At 42.4% G+C, this 18,193-nt stretch overlaps 1 protein-coding gene across 7 annotated transcripts in view; it reads left to right on the forward strand.

The window, feature by feature from the left end:
• stat5a (signal transducer and activator of transcription 5a) overlaps positions 1-18,193 on the forward strand; it is a 91,011-nt gene that overhangs the window by 53,364 nt on the left and 19,454 nt on the right. For 4 of the 7 annotated variants that reach the window (XM_088622986.1, XM_088622984.1, XM_088622987.1 and 1 more), the window contains 3 exons: positions 6,824-6,887; positions 14,645-14,782; positions 15,641-15,797. In XM_088622986.1, coding sequence (XP_088479112.1) covers positions 14,655-14,782; positions 15,641-15,797 — 285 coding nt within the window. In that variant the 5' untranslated portion in view covers positions 6,824-6,887; positions 14,645-14,654. Of the gene's footprint in view, positions 1-6,823; positions 6,888-7,781; positions 7,956-14,644; positions 14,783-15,640; positions 15,798-18,193 lie in introns of those variants that run through there. The other 3 variants (XM_088622988.1, XM_088622983.1, XM_088622989.1) reach the window with 2 other exon arrangements.

Genomic DNA, 18,193 nt, shown 5'->3' on the forward strand with positions numbered 1-18,193 from the left:
TAATGAGTGTATTATATGTTTGTTGTCAACATACAGTAGTTACTCTGAATTACAAGAAGATTTTTTTTTAATTGTCAAAATATGAAAAGGTTTAATACTCTGGTCCTATCCTCCGCCTAATACAAGACAGTGACATGCTTGCAGTTGCCCATTTCAAACCCAGAGGAAGTAACCTCCGCATCTGGGAAGTTAGCGCCATTACTTACCAAAGCAGTTTTGGTTGGAATAGTTTGTTACTGTGGGAAAGTAGGAATACACTGCAGAAAACTCAAAAACAAAAGGTAAGTAATACACTGTAATAATAAAAGTAGTTTCATGCAGTTTGGCAGCACAGATTCATAGCTGGTAAGTTACCACTGCAGTGTGATTTTTGGCTTTCTGCTGGGTAGAAACAGTTTGTCCTGAGGCATGTTCCATCGTACTAGCACCACTGTCAGTTTTTGCGAACACGTTTAGCTCGGTTTGAGAGCAGGCCTTGGCAACGGGCGAGGCAGGGCTTGCGATCTGTGTTTTTTGGAGAAGCGAAAGAAACTGGCCCGCAGAACTTCCACTAGCGCTGTTTGGCAGCCGCCTTGTGTGAGCGCTGCATTTGCAATTGCTGATTAATTAACGCACGAAATTGAAGAAGGAACCCTGCCCTTCGGTGACGGCGACACTGGCTCTTGTGTTTGTTGCATGTGGCCTCGCTTCATGCGTGTGGTGACTGGATTTCTTCATTGTGACATGGCTAATCTGGAAGTGCGTGCTGTCAGCCTAACCCTTTAGTCCAGTGGATACCATGCATACGAAGCATGGTAGTAAAGCACTGCACTTCCTGCAAAGGTGGGGTAATGGATAGTTGCCCAAAAGTTTTAGTTTATCCTTGGTAAACATCTTTTATCCTTTGTAAACTATCTATCTTATCTAGAACTAGCTTTCTCTGTGGCTTGTGACTGGGATACAGTATCTGAAGCCATACACAGTGGGCTAGTGGGAATCAGGATACAATCCCTGGCACAGGTAAGAAAACGCAGTTTGGCACAGTTAATTGAAACAGAGGTTTGTAGCCATTATTCTCCTTCCACATTCTGAGGCTAAAAACGGTAATTTTATCTTTTTTTTTCCTCATCCGCATGAGTGCCTGTACACTACGTACTGTAGAGTCATTGACTTTTAGACTCATTTGCCTCTGGTATTTTTTAAGCTTTTATGGGGGGGGATTTTCCATGCGCAGCTGCTGTAATTGGTAAAGATACCTTTATCAGTGGTAAATGGGTGGAGGATGGCTCAAGAGGCAGTGCTGCAAACCCTCAGTGCTGCTTCAGCATTTCTGTCCACTGTGGTCAGAGACGCTGGGCTCCTGCAGAATATGCTGAGTGAAAATGTGGCAAGCTCATGTGCTCTTTTTGTTGCAAAATCTATGTGCTCCTCCCATTGCACAGGTAACTTTAATTCCAACTCATGGGGAAAACAACATTGCAACAGTGGATTTCCATAGCAAAATGAAACCCCTTTACTATCTTAGGCACTGGGTGATGTTTTGGAAAGGAAATCATAAGCTGTTGGTTTTTTCCATGTCAGTAAGCTGCAGATAAGACGCAGAGCGCTGTTCATCCTACAAAGAAACTGAGAAAGGTTTGAGCTACACCTAGCATGTCTCAAAGCTGTATAACTAATTTGCTCCTTTAAATTCTTTTTCGGTCTTCTGACTGTTTAAAATTGTGGACAGAACTTTACCACATCAGTGATCAGCACTAACGTGTAACAATTGCAGTGGAGCGCCGTGGAAGAATCGGGAAATTCCTCTGGGTTTCAGGGGGTCTTGGTTTTTATCGGTTGGGTTAACTAAAATATGCCAGTGATCAATGCCTGATCACAGATACAGTATAGAAAAGCCATACAGAGGGTTGTGAGGTCTGCGCAGAAAATGATTGGGACCGAGCTACCCTCCACCGACTGGATATATCTTGACCACTGCCACAACGGGGCTCAATTCACCCTGGCCACGATCTGCTTTCACCCCTGGGCTCGGGTAGGAGGTGTCACAGTATCAGAGCACTGACCAGTAGCTTTAAAATTAGTTTCTTCCCCCAAGCAGTCTGCATCATAAACAGCTCAAATTAGCACCTGGACATATTAACACCTGCACTTTAAGGTACTTCACTGTTCTGTTTGCACTATGTCCTATTGGCTGTATTCTAATGTCTATTGTCTAAATTTATTCTCCATGTCTGTTTGTCATTTGTGCCTATTTATTTTTTTCTCTGCTGTTCAGCCACTGGGTATGGCTGAATGAGTTAGCATTTCAATACACTTGTTGTATATGGCAAATAAAGAAATCTTGAATCTTGAAAGATAAGGAAAATTTGTGAAAGACTTGCAAAAAAAAAAAAGGATACAGGCAGAGCAGACTTTTTGCCACCGCATGCCCCAGCCTGCTTTTGGTTGTGTTTTGAATCAGACAGGCGGACTGCTGCTTAAATCTTAAATCCCTCTTGGAACTGGGGGAGTAGGCAGATAGTGATGTGATCTGAATTGCAGTGGAGCTCTGTGGAAAAATCTGAAAATTCCGCTGGTTCTCGGAATTAGGGGCTCTTTTCTATCAGACAGGGCCCAGCATCTTATTAACGTAGTGGCCCTGGTGAAGCAGTAGCTTTGAGCTTGGCTTCGTCTCAGTAAGCGTCGGCCATAGAGAATAATTAAAATAAAGGTAAGGCCGAGCCATGCAACTTTGTGTACCTATCACATTGCTTGTGTGCTGCAACAACATGGGCCAGGCTGTGATTAAAACAAAAACCAAAGATCCAATGCAAATTCTGTGGCTGTCAGATGGATCCAGTTTAGGTTCCTTTGATGGTTTTCCTATTCCTTGTTCTGTACACCTGTCTTTAACAGCTAATGCCTTTTTTTTACGTTTTATGCAGTTAGCACACAGGGAGGACTAAAGTGCAAAATATTGCAACTTTATTTGAATTGTAATCTGTGGTCTGTGAGGGTGCTGCTTGGATCGCAGATCCGTTAGTGTTGGTGGAGTTGAGAAAACATTGAACTGAGCACCGGTGCAATGATTAAAGGGAAACAAGTTTCTGAGCCTGAGCATTCAGAGATATAGATGGAAACGAGGTTCTGATTTAAGCTGTAGTCCTAGTACCTGTGGATTGCTTTGGCTGAAGGCAACAATTGTGGAGGCACTTGCTTTTCAAAAGCATGAGTTTTCAGTAGGGTGGGCTTGTGTGTCAGCACAAGTCATTGTAAGAAGCCTGATTATACACGGCGAGCCTCGTTTGGGTTAGGGTTAGGATGGAGGGACCTCCAGCGCAGTTGTGCTTCGCTTTATGAATCTGGTAGTTGAGCCAGAAATTCTGCAAATTCCGTCCTGCAGTCCTCTGTGCCGCTCTGGTCTCATGGGGTTAATTGATTACCTGGTGGGAGGAAACCCACAGTCAGGTCAGTTCAGAGCACATTCCTCCTAGGGAGCCCAAACTCTTGGCAGCGAGTAATTTGATTAATGGCCTCAGTAAATGAATTCCAGGTTTAATCACGGGGCTGGCATGCTAGTCTAACTCTGTAAACACTTGGCTGTGGAGAGGTTCAGTTTTCTGGTAGATTTTTTTAAAAAAATGCATTATTATTGATGCATGTGCCTTTTCTGAAAACATCATAATTGCTTGCATTTGTATAAAATTTTACACATAGGAAGAAATCCACTTGGTCCACCACAGACGTCTGCTGCAAACATTCATCCGTCAACAGCCCCGCGGTACAGCAGATCAGGTGCAGAAAGTCGAAATTACTTAGCCTCCTGAATTATGGAAGATTTTAGAAAAGTTAGATCAATGGGGTAGCATCCCTGCCTTTTCACATACTGTCATGGGATCTTTAGTAACTGTGTCATCAGGACCTTATTTTAAAAGTGTCATCTGAAAGTTATCAAGCCCTGTACTGCACAGTGTCCACCCGTCACTGTACTGGGTCGTTGGTTTGGACATTCTGGTCCGGAGGGATGAGCGCCATCTGCTGACAAAAACACCACTCATAGAAGTGACCTTGACTTCCTTAGAGGTCTCCTATTCCAGTACTAGCTGGGCCTAGAGCCTTTCTTAGCTTACCGTGAGCATAAAATCCTTGATGATGGCAGGAGAGGCTTTCAGACATCCTTCTACCGAACAAAGCACTTGGCCACAAAAACTTTTATCAAGAGGGGGTGATGGTGAAATATATCACCTGTGCCTGTAGTGGTAGGCATGGCATTTTTTAACGTTATTTTCAAAAGTGTACAGCACTGTTGTAGTGTAGGCTGAGTCATGCCTTCCCAAGTCCAGTGTAGTGTTTCGGTAAAGTTATTTTCTTATTGAAATTGTTTCCACTACCACACTTGCGTGTACTCCCTTTTTTTTTAAGGATGGTCCCAATTTACACATCTAAAATGGCCTTCTAAGCAGCCTGCAGAGGTTCCTTAATCTAGTGTGGGGAGCAGGGTATGATGCCACTCTTAAGACAAGATCCGGCAACTCTTTTCCCTGACAGACCTCTGGATTTCACAACATCTCTCATCTTAACACATTTGATCTGATTTAAAGTCAGATAGCCTGTTTTTTATAGGGTATAATCCTTTCCTAATTGCTAAATAACTCTTGAAACCTTCAGCTCTGTGGCCTTGGAGGGCTGGGGTTGTCCAGTCCTGCTCCAGCTGCTGCATGGTGCCTGGTTTCAGAGGGGCTCACATGGTAAAGGTCACGCTCTGGAATGTGGACTGGGCCCAGCAATTAAGACATCGCAGGGGCCTAGTAGTCCAGGCCCTGTGTTGTGATTAACCAACCGAATCTGGAATTGCACAAGCTGTGACTGATTGCCGTCAGGTTTTGGAGTGTAACTGCCAAGGGAAGACGCCGGTCGCTTTGACTTAAGCCCATGGCGGGTGTCTGAGGAAGTCGAATCTGTCCGCCCTCTCGCGCAGCGCCGTGGCTTCAGCGCTAGCACTGTGGGAAAAGGAGCGGGCCAGCCCGCCAGTGCTGCTTACCGGAGGTCCGGTTTTGTTTAGCAGGTGGTGATTCCAAGCCGAGGGAGTGTAAAAAATGAAAGTGCCACCCATCCATTCTGTCGCCCCCATTTTGTAACTGCTGTATCTAGCGCAGTTGTGGGGGAGCTGGGGCCTATCCTGGCAAGCAATGGGCGTAAGGTAGGATACACCCTGCCAGGTTTGGGAAAAACAAGACCTTTGACGTGGTTTGGTGTCTTAGTAGGTAAAGGTAGCGTTGTAACGATTCTTTTAGCCAGATGGACACAGAAGGCCCGAGGAAAAAAACCTGGACTTAGTGAAGAGTAAAAGAAAATCGCTGTGGGCAGCATTGTGAGGATTCCCTCAGTGATTTAGCAGGAGTTGAATAACCCAGAGGGTGTGAGCCGGCCTCCCGGCCTGCAGTGCACACTTTGCACTGGGCTGTGGCCTTCTGCTGCTGTACTGTAGGTGTGTCACTTAACCAGCCACAGCTTCTGCCCTCCAGCATGCTGCTGAGATCTGCCGGTGTTTTTGTTTCGTTGAGTTTGGCAGGTGGTACCACATTAGGTTGTGACACAGGAGGTGTGAGCTTTTTATTCCCTCTTTCGCAGAAGCATGAATAAACAGGGCAGAAGTACCGTGCATTTTTTAATATGGTATATCTCGAGCTTCTGTTTTTCTGTGTCCATTTTTTTCTACAAAAATCACTGTTTTAAGAGTTTTTTCAATGGGTTTCCAGATATATTGCAATCTGTTTCTTGGTGTTTTCGCATGCCTTGTCTTGCCATAATAAAGCTGTTTTCACGGTCATTTTCCATTTGATTCCAGCATGCCTTTCCCTTCATTTTACTTAAAGAATGACAGTGTATAAGTAATGCTTTTATTTTTATGAAAGCTTTGTTTCCAGGATTAACACCAGTTTTTAGACATTTTAAAATAATTATTATTATTGAAACACAGATGTGGTCCTTAATAACTAGCCTATATGGTGTTTGTATATTCACAAATCATCTGATTAAGTGGTTGAAATGAAATTGTTCTGAATGTTTAGTTATTAATAATTTATGGATGACCTATAAAACCTGCAGGGTTGTGGATCTAGGGTTGGGCTCCCCTGGTTTAGGGTAACTCAGCAGTATTTGGACCAGGCCAGTTCCGTCTTTGCTTATTGTGATCACGGCCACACAGGCTATTATGCGTGACTAAGCACTTTTGTCTTTCAAGATTGGTGTTTAAATTCCACAGCACGCCTGCTGTACTTGTATTTTGAAATGGGATGCTTCAAATCAAGTGATTTCCTTTCATACTGGGAGTGTTCTATTAGCATACAGTGAGTCAGTGGCACAGCCAGCATTTGAACCTGGAATCTACTAGTAGCAAGCCCTTCTCCTTATTCTGTACAACACATGTATGTTGGTCAGCCATACTTAAGCACCACTTAAAAAATAATGTCATTGTGCGAAGACCACAATGTGATGGTTTTTTATAGCTGTGTAGCTTTAGGATTTGCTAGTATTGCTCATATAACATTGTCACATCACTTCCAGTCTTAAGATGACGAGCTTGAGAGTAGCAGTGAGATTAATGGGGGGCTCAAAATGAAGGAGACAATGCCCATGGTTTAAACATTTGCCAGTGCATTTAGAAGTAGCTGCATAGCTGAAGCACACGTTAAACCCTGTCATGGTACAGATATCCTTATACTCTACTTCTAATTTTATTGAATACTGAAATTGGGGAACACTGGGAATTAAAAAAATATCTTTGTGTATCTTATGATGTGGTGTCACAGATTCTGGAATGCAAAGGTTTGAATAACAGTTCCCTGTTTTTTTTGTTTTCTAGGTTTGTGGCGATACTCTCCAAAATCTCCCTGCTTTTACATGGTAACAGAAAGCTAAGGCCAGAGGTAGGCTGTGCTTTATTTGATCTGTGTCCTGTACAGTGTAGTTATGTTTTAGTGGAATGGAGGGAAGGTTCTGAACACCCTGTGGCCATTGAAAATGCAGGGTTGTTTGTCAACTAATTACATCAGAAGGCAGATATTTAGGGTTTGGACTCTGCTCCCAGCTCAATCTGGCTTCAGTCCGGGTTGACTGACACAACCAGCGCAAATGACCTTCTGCTTTTCACTGTGCTAGTCCACGGTCATCTAGCAATAGTGCCAGAGCCCTATTCGCTGTTCCACTCTGAACCTCAAGGATTGTTCCTGAGGTTCCTGAAGAACCTGAAGAAAGAGATCATGTTGAAAATGAGCAGCTACAACTGAACATAAAACAAAGCTAGGCCCAAACATCTCAGCATGTGGCAACTGGGTCTTGTGCATCATTCATAGCTTGTTACATGGATTCATGCAGAAGGTTGATACTGATGCCAAAAGAAAGCTGGGTATGATTGCGTGTAGGTTTGTATTATTATTTGTATTTTTGCTTGTGTAAGTCTACTCTTGCCTTTTATAGATTGCTGCTATGCCTCATGATTACAGAGACTCGTTAACTGTGAAAAACCACAGTTTCTTATACGGAGCCCTGACAGACCTGTAGGTTTGGAAATCCTGTAAGCATTTTGCAGTCACTATCACTTTCACTCATTCATTTACTGGAAACCAGGGCTGGCTTCTGCAGAGCTGTGGGGCTTCTTCAAGAATGAGGAGGGCAGGCTGGGAGGAAGTTGGTACCCTGGTAACCACCACATCTCTTTGGTCTTCACTAAGCAGCTGACTTCCTGCCAAGTTGCTGCTCCATCCTTTGCTACTTCCTGTGACGGCAAGCTCTAGTGTGTCATTAATCCTTCTGGCTTCCACATCTTAATGCTCTGCATTTATAAAGAGAGAGAATACACTTGACAAAAACAAAACGAAAACAATGATTTTTACTCTAGCTGATCGGAAATTGTGCCGTCGTGCGTTTCTCTGACTCATGGCAACTTGTTGATCAATTTGATGTTACAAAGAGAGTTGTGTGAGAGATCCCAGAAGGTAAGGTGACTGTTACACTTTGTCATCCTCCCTCTTTAACCCCTCAAAAGTGGCAGTTTTTTATTTCTGTCTTCTGTTTTTTTTTCACATCCTCTGATCTATGTTTGGTGCATTTTACTCTTGCTGCGTTTTATCATGTTTGTTAGTGTTCTAAAAGAAACACTGACCAACGTGACTGCAGTGCAAGGGGCTTGGAGCTAAATTAGTGTAACACTGTGCCCATTGTAAAGAATCTGCCATGTCCTGTTTCGTGTACACTTTCCAGAGAAATTCAAAAATGTTAAGTTGAAGTGAGACGAATCTGGTGTTTAATAGTTAGCGCATTATATTCATTTCTGTGAGAGCTGAGCAGTGACACATTTCCTGCATGTCCATGTGTGTAGCAACTGTGTCTGCTCATGTGCCCAGCTGCATGGGCCAGTGATGTAATTATTGCCAATGGGCTATATCACTTTGGGTTATCCCTCCTTCTAGAAATCATGAGAGCTGAAGATGAATATCTCACATTCTTAAATGAAGGGCTCTCCTTCATAACACATTCTAAGAGCTCACAGCCTGTGATTTTATCCCCTATTTTTTATATAACCCCCTAATTATACACTATAATTTACTGTATATATTACTATATACAGGGGAAGTCCTTAAAATCTATCAATGTAAGATTTATGAAATACTATGCATGTATGTATGAGTGAATGCGTGGATTCTGAAATTATATATCCACTCTCGGGAGTCGCAGCACGGGACAGAGTTGAGTTCAAAGGTTTCCGATGGTGCCGTTGATCGAACGCTTCAGTTCCTCTCAGGCTCTTTGTGACTTCCATATTGCTGCTAGCCCTTGTTTTCAGCCATCCCCTGCAAAGCCCTTCTAATTCACTTGGAACAAGCTGATCTCACGCCGACAAGACAACAGCTTTAAAGCACAGCAGGGAGAAGCAAGCTCATAGACGTGATGCATCTTCACAAATGAAATTCAATTGTAAAGTTGTTTAAATGTCATTTGTGGAAGATTTTCCTGATTATTTATGCTGTGAGCTGCTATTAACATAGCCCACAAGAACTAGGTTAATAGCAGCTCACAGCATAATGTAGCTTCACGTTGAGAAGAAAGTGGGGAAAAAAACTCTGCTTGGGAGCTCAGCGCATGTATTGGAGGCCAACAGTTTAAAGATTTTCTGCTTGATGCACAGCAGAGTTAAAGTTGAAAGTCCAGTTAAATTTAACAATGCACTAGTAAGTCTTTATTTAGAATATGGTGTACAGTTTTTGTCACCTGTTTGGAAGTGGACTTTGGATCTTTTTAGCCTGGAATAGAGAAGACTTCAGGAGCGAGTATTCGAAATCCCTAAAGGCACTGAAAGGGTCACCCCAGTGGCTGTCTTCAGTAGTGAAATGTAAACCAGAAGCCACTAGTGGAAACAGTGTAAAAAAAAAAAAGTGTCCACTATCTACTTCCTCACAAAGTGTCTACCTGTGACTGTTGCCCAAGCTTACTCAGCCATAGTGTCAAAGCTAACACCTTGACTCCTTTTAGAAAACAGCCAGCTGGGGGGGCCTGCACTCACTCGTAACCCTTCTTCTGCTCTAATGAATTTGCAGATCTTTTTCTTTCCTTTGCAAAGGCACAGAAGACCTTTGCTTTCGGTACTGATGACTGCACGAGTGATCCTTCAGCAGTGAGAAATTAGCCCCGTAGCGCTAAGCAGAATGTAAATATATATAATAAAACATTAACATATGCAATAGAGAAGCCTATTAAGTATGCATACAGTATATGATATATGCAATAAAAAAGGCTATTAAGATGATTCTTGACCTTAATTGTTTCATACAGTTGAGTAAAGGAGCACCGCTTAATTCTACCTTCACTTGCCTGTGAAGATCACTATGAGACCAGAATAAATCATAGAGAATTTGAAGTTTTTCTTACTACAGGTAACTTCCATGCTAGAACTGTGCAGAATAATGATCTTCCTTATGCAGCTGTTTTGCAGACTTGAGGCCAGCGTAGAGAGATCTGTGGTTTAGAACTGTAAGTGATGCGTGAATTTTTTGAATAACAGTCTACAGTAGAAGCTTTCACAAGCACAACCTTTTTGATTTTTTTTTAACCATTTATTCCCTTCCGTAAAAATCAGATGAATTCTTTAGTCGTACTGTTGCCATTTACTTTTATGGGTGTGCCTTCTTGCTTTACTAGATAACATCAGAGGATTCAGGTAATACATGTAATAGTTCACTGCTCTGAGTTGCTAGATGTGTTAGGTTTCTTGGTAAATGCTTTGAGGAGATGTTTGACCAACATACTACTTGCAAATGAAGGGGCACATTGCCACTGGGTGGGAAGAGGCAGTCTCAAAGAGAAGCCATCGGGGACTGTAGTTTTGTTTGCCTCTAGTGGATAGGTGCTAGTCTGTATTTATTTTGGGAAATGTCTTTGTTTGGACCTTGTTATAAGTATTACAGATATACAGTATTGAATATTTCTTATTTTCTCACTGAGCTTTCCTAGTCCATAGACACACAATATACATCCCCTCACTATGCCCCTGTAGTCTGTTTCTTGACCAAATTCAGTGGCATGAGACAGACGGACGCCTGTGGCTGCTGTGTTGCTCCGCTGAAGGCCTGCGGAGCCCTGGTCTCCGCCATGTTTTCCCTTAGCCACGCTTCCTTAAGATCTAATCTGGCAGGCCTTTTTTTAAAGGCAAAAAAATCTGGGAAAAAAAGCACAAAAAAATGCAGAAGTCAAAAACCACCGGAAGAGAAATATTACTGATGTGAAAGTAGTTCATCTTTAAAGCCCAAAAAAGGGAAAGGGTTCCACTGTACACTTTTTTTTTTTGCAACCTATTATCTCCTGTCTCTTGAGCCTTGTGTGAGAGGGCTGATATTTTACAGTGACTGGCTGCTGCAAAATGTTACATAATAGGTGGTGGCTCTTTCTGCGGCTCTTGCTGTCCAAGAGACGCCCCGAGTGTGCTCTGTGTGGGTTGGGAGGGATCAGACAGTTTTTTTTGCTGTCTTTTTTTTTGCTGTAACAGTAGCCAGGCACTAGCAGTTTATTTGCAGATCGCCTTTTATGAGGTAAATTAAGGTTCTCGGGGGATGTGCGTTGAAAATATACTTCACCTTGCCAGAATGTAAGAGAATGGCATGTTTTTTAGGAAGGCCCATCCTGTCGAAAATAATGCCAATGGCCCAGCACGGGATGTATTCCAAGATTCCTGGGATCGGTGAAGTAGTAGCTGGCGTTTTATCTGATTCTCTTTGGGAAAGGAACATGATATACAGTAAGAAGCCATGACAGAGACATGATTGTTGGTGCACATTACTCTGGAGACTTGAAGAAGTAACAGCATAGCATATACTGTTTACTGCATGTCACTCAGTCTCAAGATTTTAGAGCAGGGCTGGTTATTGCTGGTCCTGGAGAGCCGCCATCTAGGAGGTTTTGCAGATTACCTGTAAATCATCAATTTGTAAATTGGCCAACTGAATCCAGGTCTCTGTCTCTCACTCTCCAGAGCTTGCTGCTGTGCTACACTCAGAAACCAGACATATCATGCTGTTTAGGCAACAGAGCGTGGTGTTTCAACTGACAACAGCACAGGAGTGTGGAATATAGGAGTTTTTCAAGTGAGGGCTGAGCATCATTTGTTCTATTTCTGCCAACAATATATGTGATTTATTAGAAGGATTAAGGAAATGAAAATATTCCCTTTCTTATTTCAGGAAACAATAGTATACCAAGATTGCTTAATACATTTTGGTAAATGCTTATGTATATAAAATAGGCTTTTAGGCTTTAGTCAGTGAATTAACTGGCGTAAGATACAGAGGCAAGCAATGAAAGTGTTTATATTTAATGAGGTGGAGCACTAATATGAGTAATTTAAAAATGCTGTAATGTGTGTTGTCCAGTGCTCATTAGTTTTTATTAGGTAGAGAGGACATTTGTGTATTTCTCCTAGCTATTACTCGTCTCTTCTGTCTCCAACTAGGAGTCAATTGCTGTCTCTCTGTCCTACTTCCAGAACTGAACAACACAATATAGTTTCAGCTGAATTCCACTATATGAAAGGGCCGACCCTCTGAGACAATCCAGTGCTATTGGGTATATTAAGGGATGACATCAAGATAACACTCTCACAAACGAGCCCTGTCACACTCCACACTATTTTGTTTTGTCTGCAGAAGTGACCTTGGTTTGTAACATTAGAATTAACTTCCATTCTAGACTTGGATTGTGTCCATGTGTAATGTGTGTGGGAAAGCTGCAGTATGTTTTTTGCTGCTCTGGACTCGGATGTTGGAGTTTGATGGCTGGATTGTCGAAGTGTTAGATTTCCAGGGTTCAATTGTGCAGGTCTCTTTATGCCTGAACTGCTACATATTAATGTTTAATATTTTTGTCATCCAGCTATTCATTAATTTATAAGCATTTTAAGCTCTTTGCTTTTGAATTCATTTCCATATTGTTTTGTGCTGCGTAATATATAATGTGGTATTAAATGGGGGTAGAGGTTGGAGATATTGAAAAAGATCCGAGATCCTATTTTGCAATACTGAATTTTGTAATTTTATTCTTGTGTGTGTGTAACTTATGCACACTTTTTATGCAATCTATGATACCAAAAAAACAAATCAGACAGAAGTGTATGTGCAGACATACAGTAACGGCATTCAGCTGTGAGGAGGAAGCATTGGAAAAGAAGCACATGGACAAAGTACTAATCAGCCGGTTAGACAGGAGCAGAACTGCAGGTAACCTAGTTGACCCTGAGTGTTAACACAACACAAATGAGCCACAGTGAAAACACTAGCATCGTGTCCAGTTCCTGTTTTTTAAAATTTTGTCCTCCTTCCTTTTTTGTCATTTTTTGCAAGCGTTCTTTTTTTATATTTAAAAAAGTATGCCACTTCCTCTTTTATTCATGTACATGCATATAGGTCTACATGTGCATATTTCTGTGTTATGACTCATTTTTTAGAATGTAAAGTTTTGGAAGCTCACATGTGATTGAACATGAAAAACAGAGAGGCAGACCTAGATACTGCTCCAATGTTATTGCTTATTGATACCCATCCTTCCTGTGAACCCCTGTTCTGAACTGGGCTATTGTGTATCCTTTGATACACTATAAAGTTCTGCTGAACCCTGCCATCTAAAATGATCCACATTGACAACATGACAGTACAGCTGTGGGCAACAGGTGAGCCCTTTATCAGCGAACCTGGCCTGGGGCAGAGCTATGGTGGGAAAATAGGCCAGTTCTGCGGTTTTCAGTTTGTTGTTCTTCTTGGCACTATGGCGGAGTTGTGTACTTCCCTTATAAAAGTTTCCTTCCTTGCCATTGCAAAAACTGAGCTAAATGCAGCAGGTTTCAGCTATACCTTATCTTGTGGTTTGCTTATACAGTAGGTGCTTTCAAAAACTTGTGTAGGTTTGAATGAAGTGATTAATCGCCTGACATTAATTGAATCCATTTACTCACAGTATACTATACAGTCGATTTTCTTTTGACAACCACACTAGTGTTGACACTGAGAACTTATCCCATTGTTTATGAGAAAGTAACCGCTGCTGCAAAGTGAACTCAAGTCTTCAATTAAAAAGGGAAAACCAAGGCCTCTCACATGGCAGCTGTGAGTATTTCTATGTGAACTGAGGTAATTGTCTTTCTAGTTGCCTCTTTAGCAGTGATAGGCAGTAAGTGTCTCAGTAACGACTCAACATTACTGTCTTTCAGCAAGTGCTCTGCACATTATCATATTCTTTTTTGTCTCTGTCCCATAGTGGATGGCATAGCTCAAAGGCAGAGGTGTCAAACAATGCCCAGAAGTCTGCACTACTTTGACTGCTTTTCATCCCCAGAGCATTGTGGTGCTCACAGTAATTGGCTTAATTATTTTATCAACAGGACAAATTTAACACTTCCCTCTGGGCCCGGGAGATGTTTTGTTGGTAACTGTACAGCACTTTGAGTCACGTGCACCTTTCAAAGTAGCTGTGAAAGACCTTGAACAGAAAAGCACAAGTTATGCTAACTGAAAGCTTAAATTGTAGTGAAAAATTATAAGATCATGCTGCCTTTGGGGACAAAAGTTTTGAAGTTATGAATGGGTTTAAAACATGAAAGCCCAAAACTTGTCCTGCTGTTCTTATACGAGGTTCTTCAAGGTTAGTCTTCATTGTCATTTTTTTTCCTCACTGAAAGGTTCAGAGAGTGGAAGACACAAAAGTGCTTCTCATGTTGATTTAATGTTACAGTAGATCTGTGGCCAGATGAAATCAGTTTATGTGCAACAGCTTTGCCAAGGGTAGGGTGGTGGATAATTGCACTGCTCTTCAACGCCTGGGTCCCGGGTTCAGTTCCGGCCTGGGGCGCCTTCTGTGTGGCATTTTTCCATGTGTTCATGTGGGTTTTCTCCAGGAGCTCCGGTTTGCTCCCCCTTGAAAGATAAGCAGAGGAGGTTTGATTGGCTATGCTGAATTGTCCCTTTCTCCTTGACCCTTACAGTGGACTGGCGGCCTGTCCAGAAGGACAGGCTCCAAGTGACCATGACCTTCTTCAGCAAAAGCAGTCACAGCAGCAGAGCCTGATTTTTGCTGAGCGGTCACGCTAGGGCTTTGCAAAGAGAAGCTCTGCTGGCAGCGAGGCTCTGATGTGCCGTATGTCTCGTAGGGTGCTGAAGATGGCAGTGTGGATCCAGGCCCAGCAGCTCCAAGGGGAGGCTCTGCACCAGATGCAGTCCCTGTACGGGCAGCACTTTCCTATTGAGGTCCGCCACTACCTGTCCCAGTGGATCGAAAGCCAGATGTGGTAGGTGTGGAGCTATACTGTGTACACTGTTCACATCACTGTTATCCTTAATTCTCCTTCCCTAGTTTGACACCGGCTGTACATACTTTGACAAGTGCTTTGGATGTCAGTCATACTGCAATTCACTGTCTCCACACCCTGGAGTCCTTTCACTGGCTTCCTATCATGATTGGTGTCAATTTAAAACTGCAGATGCTCACCTGTAAGGGTTTATATGGCTTAGGACCTCAGTATCTGTCTGACCTACTGTCGTCCTACACTCCATCTTGCCACCTTCATTCATCTAATTCTGGTCTCCTGTTTGTCCCCCATGTCCTTCTACACTCTATGGATGACAGGGCCTTCTTCAGCTGCGCCCCTAAGCTCTGGACTTCTGTCCCTACGGATATCAGACAGTCACCTTCCCTGTGCTCTTTCAAATCAAGACTCTATTTAATTATTTTTTTTATTTAATTGGTTGTGTCTGCCCTTTGCTTTCCTGCTGTATTGCAAACCTTTATTGTAATTGCATAATCCTGCTGTCTCCTCTCAATGAGTACATTTTTTCCTGCTATAAAGCATTTTTTATAGAGAAACCGCTTGTAAATGCACTATATAATATTTTGCACTGTATTTTTACGTTTGCATCATTAAGTCACTTTTGATAACATCAGGCAAGTGAAAAGTTTAATAATAGTGTTACTTTGTAATGAAAACCTGCAGTATTTGATAAATGCTTTTTAGTCAACATATTTTTGGCACCGAAATGAGGAATTGAAAAGCCTCACCGTTTGATAACCTAGAGTGAGAGTGCTGAAACGCAGGCTAACTTGCCACTTAACCATCTCAATTTTTCTGTTCTGTGTTTTTCTTGGGAAGGGATTCCATCGATTTGGAGAATCCTCAGGAGGAATTCAAGGCCAAACGGCTGCTGGACAGTTTGATCCAGGAGCTCCAGAAAAAAGCAGAACACCAAGTTGGTGAAGATGGTTTCCTGTTGAAGATCAAACTTGGGCACTACGCAAGTCAGCTCAAGGTGGGGGCACATCTTCAGTATCCTTCATAAGTCCCCATAAGGAAAGTTACAAACAAGAGGAGGCCGTTCAGCCTATCTACCCTATGTGGTAGAAAATCCTTTGGGCACCTCATCTTTCCTTTTCCACCTATTATTTCAAGGCTTTTCTTGAAATGGACACCTACGCAGAAGGTGGATGCTCTTAAAAACATTGGGACAATAGTGCAGGTTTGAGTAGTGTGTTCACTGCACTATAGTAGGACTGTGCAACAGACATGGACCACACTCTGTTCAGAAAGCAAAAGACAGCATGTGTCTAGTAACTGCTTAAAGGGTGCAGTAAGGGCTTGAAGACTTAAAGGGAACAGTAGGAAACCTGCATTTTAGAAACTTATTGCAAATCATTACAATTTTAAACACTACTGTGGGTTTCAGTCAGCATAAGAGCACTGACATATTTTATGCTGAATACCATTTGTCAGCAGATCCCTTTTGTGACAAATGGCAAAATTAACTAGACGTACAAAGAGCACACAAGCGGCTAAATTATTGGAAGAATTAAGTAGGAGACAAACAGGCTCCAGAGGTAGTGATCAGTGTCCCCCGGGAATAGATGACATGTACCAATCAAGACTGCATGTTCTCAAGAGGAACCAAACTTGCTTCATAATTATTGGATTTTTGTTTTTAATCATCAAACCAGATCAGCCCCCAGAATGTTCAAAGCCGTATCACATGAACAAAAATAGACACAAGATGCTTAAGGCCCTTAAAAGACCACAACTCCTTTCTGTGTGTACTGCCTCTTTCACTATTGTTCAACACGAAACATGAAAACCCCTCTCCTCCAGCTACTTCACCATCTGAAATGCCAAAGTCTGGTTTTATTTAAATTTCCTCTGTTTTGTTCAGCAGGCTCTGAGTAAAACTACTTGTAGTCAGTGTGCATATAAATCTATTGTAACAATGTTGGTTCAGATGCTGTTTTTTTAAAGTGTTTTTCTTTTTATCGGCCATGTACTGCTGACCAGTTTTGAAACAAGGTAAATCTTTGATGTGTTACATGTAATATGTATGTTTTGGGGTGGCACATTAGTGTGGTGATTGGTGCTGCTGCCTAACAGCTCTGAGGGTTCACAGGGTTCAGTTCTGGGCTCAGGTGTCTCTCCGTGTGGAGTTTGCACATTCACCTTGTGTTTGTGTGGGTTTTTCCTTAGTGGCCCAGTTTCTGCACACCTCCCAGAAATTTGCAAGATGAGTCTGATTGGCTACTGGGAATTGTGTTTTTCTGTGTGGGCCTGCGATCATATCCAGGGTGCTCTTAGTCCTACATCACACCCTGTGCTTACAGGAAACACTATGGCTCACTGTGACCCTCAACTCTCTGCTGATGGATGGATGGTGCCATTATCCCAAGCCTGGACTTCCATTAGTTCAGATTGGTTTGTTGTGAAGTGCAGAAATGGGGAAACCCCCAAGAACACAGAATGAAGGTTATAAATGAGAGTAGGCCACACAACCAATAACACGTTTGGCTATTCAGTATGTGTGGTCTAGTTTTTGTGAAGAAACATGTTTTCAGTTTTTCAAAACGGAAGAGGTCTAAAACAAAACAGTATGACAGTTCCCCCAGTAGAACAAAAACGGCCCTCCCTCCCACTCCCTTCAGTGAATCCTTCTCCAGGTTTCCAGCCAAAGGACTGTGGAGATAAGCAGCTTTCTGATAATGGATGGAAATGCTCTCTGTAATCTCTGCACGCTCAGTTACATCTACTCATGATAGAAGAAAAAGAATCAGAGATCAGAAGTGAGCAAAGTACAGAAGAAATGCTCAGTCAATTTGATGTGTGATTTTTAAGTACACACTTTTCATGCAGTGTACATATGGGTTTCACCGCCACTGGCAGCATGTTTAAGATGAAAAGAAGAAAAATTCCCAGCTGTGTTGCTCTAATCCTGTTACTCACTGACCTGGATCTGACGGTCACGGTTCCAGAATCGCATTTGTTGGCCTGTCCACAGCCATTTCCCAACACTTCTTGACAGGGGCTTCTCACCTTCCACTCATTCCACTTTACTCCATTGCGCATTCTGATGCTTCATGCTTTTTGACTGTTTAATTGATATTGGCAGGATCAATAGAACCATTAAAGTGCTGCCTGTGCAGTGGAGTGGAAGGGCCTCATGTCTCATTGCTGTGCCCTTTAGGAATAGTTCCAGCTTCTCTTCTTAAGGTGGCAGATAAAGGATTAAGCAATGTTCTTTTGCAAACAACAAAGGTTGCTAGTGTTTCTATTACTGGGGGGTCTTATCTGTAATTACTATACAGAGCCCACCTGTGTCTTTGAAGTCTAAGGTGTATAAGGTGTTATCACCCAGTGTAAATTGGTTTAGGATAGAGGAATGGGTTCACATAG

Source organism: Lepisosteus platostomus, chromosome 28 (assembly GCF_059453375.1).
Source record: "Lepisosteus platostomus isolate fLepPlt1 chromosome 28, fLepPlt1.hap1, whole genome shotgun sequence".
Classification (NCBI taxonomy): domain Eukaryota; kingdom Metazoa; phylum Chordata; class Actinopteri; order Semionotiformes; family Lepisosteidae; genus Lepisosteus; species Lepisosteus platostomus.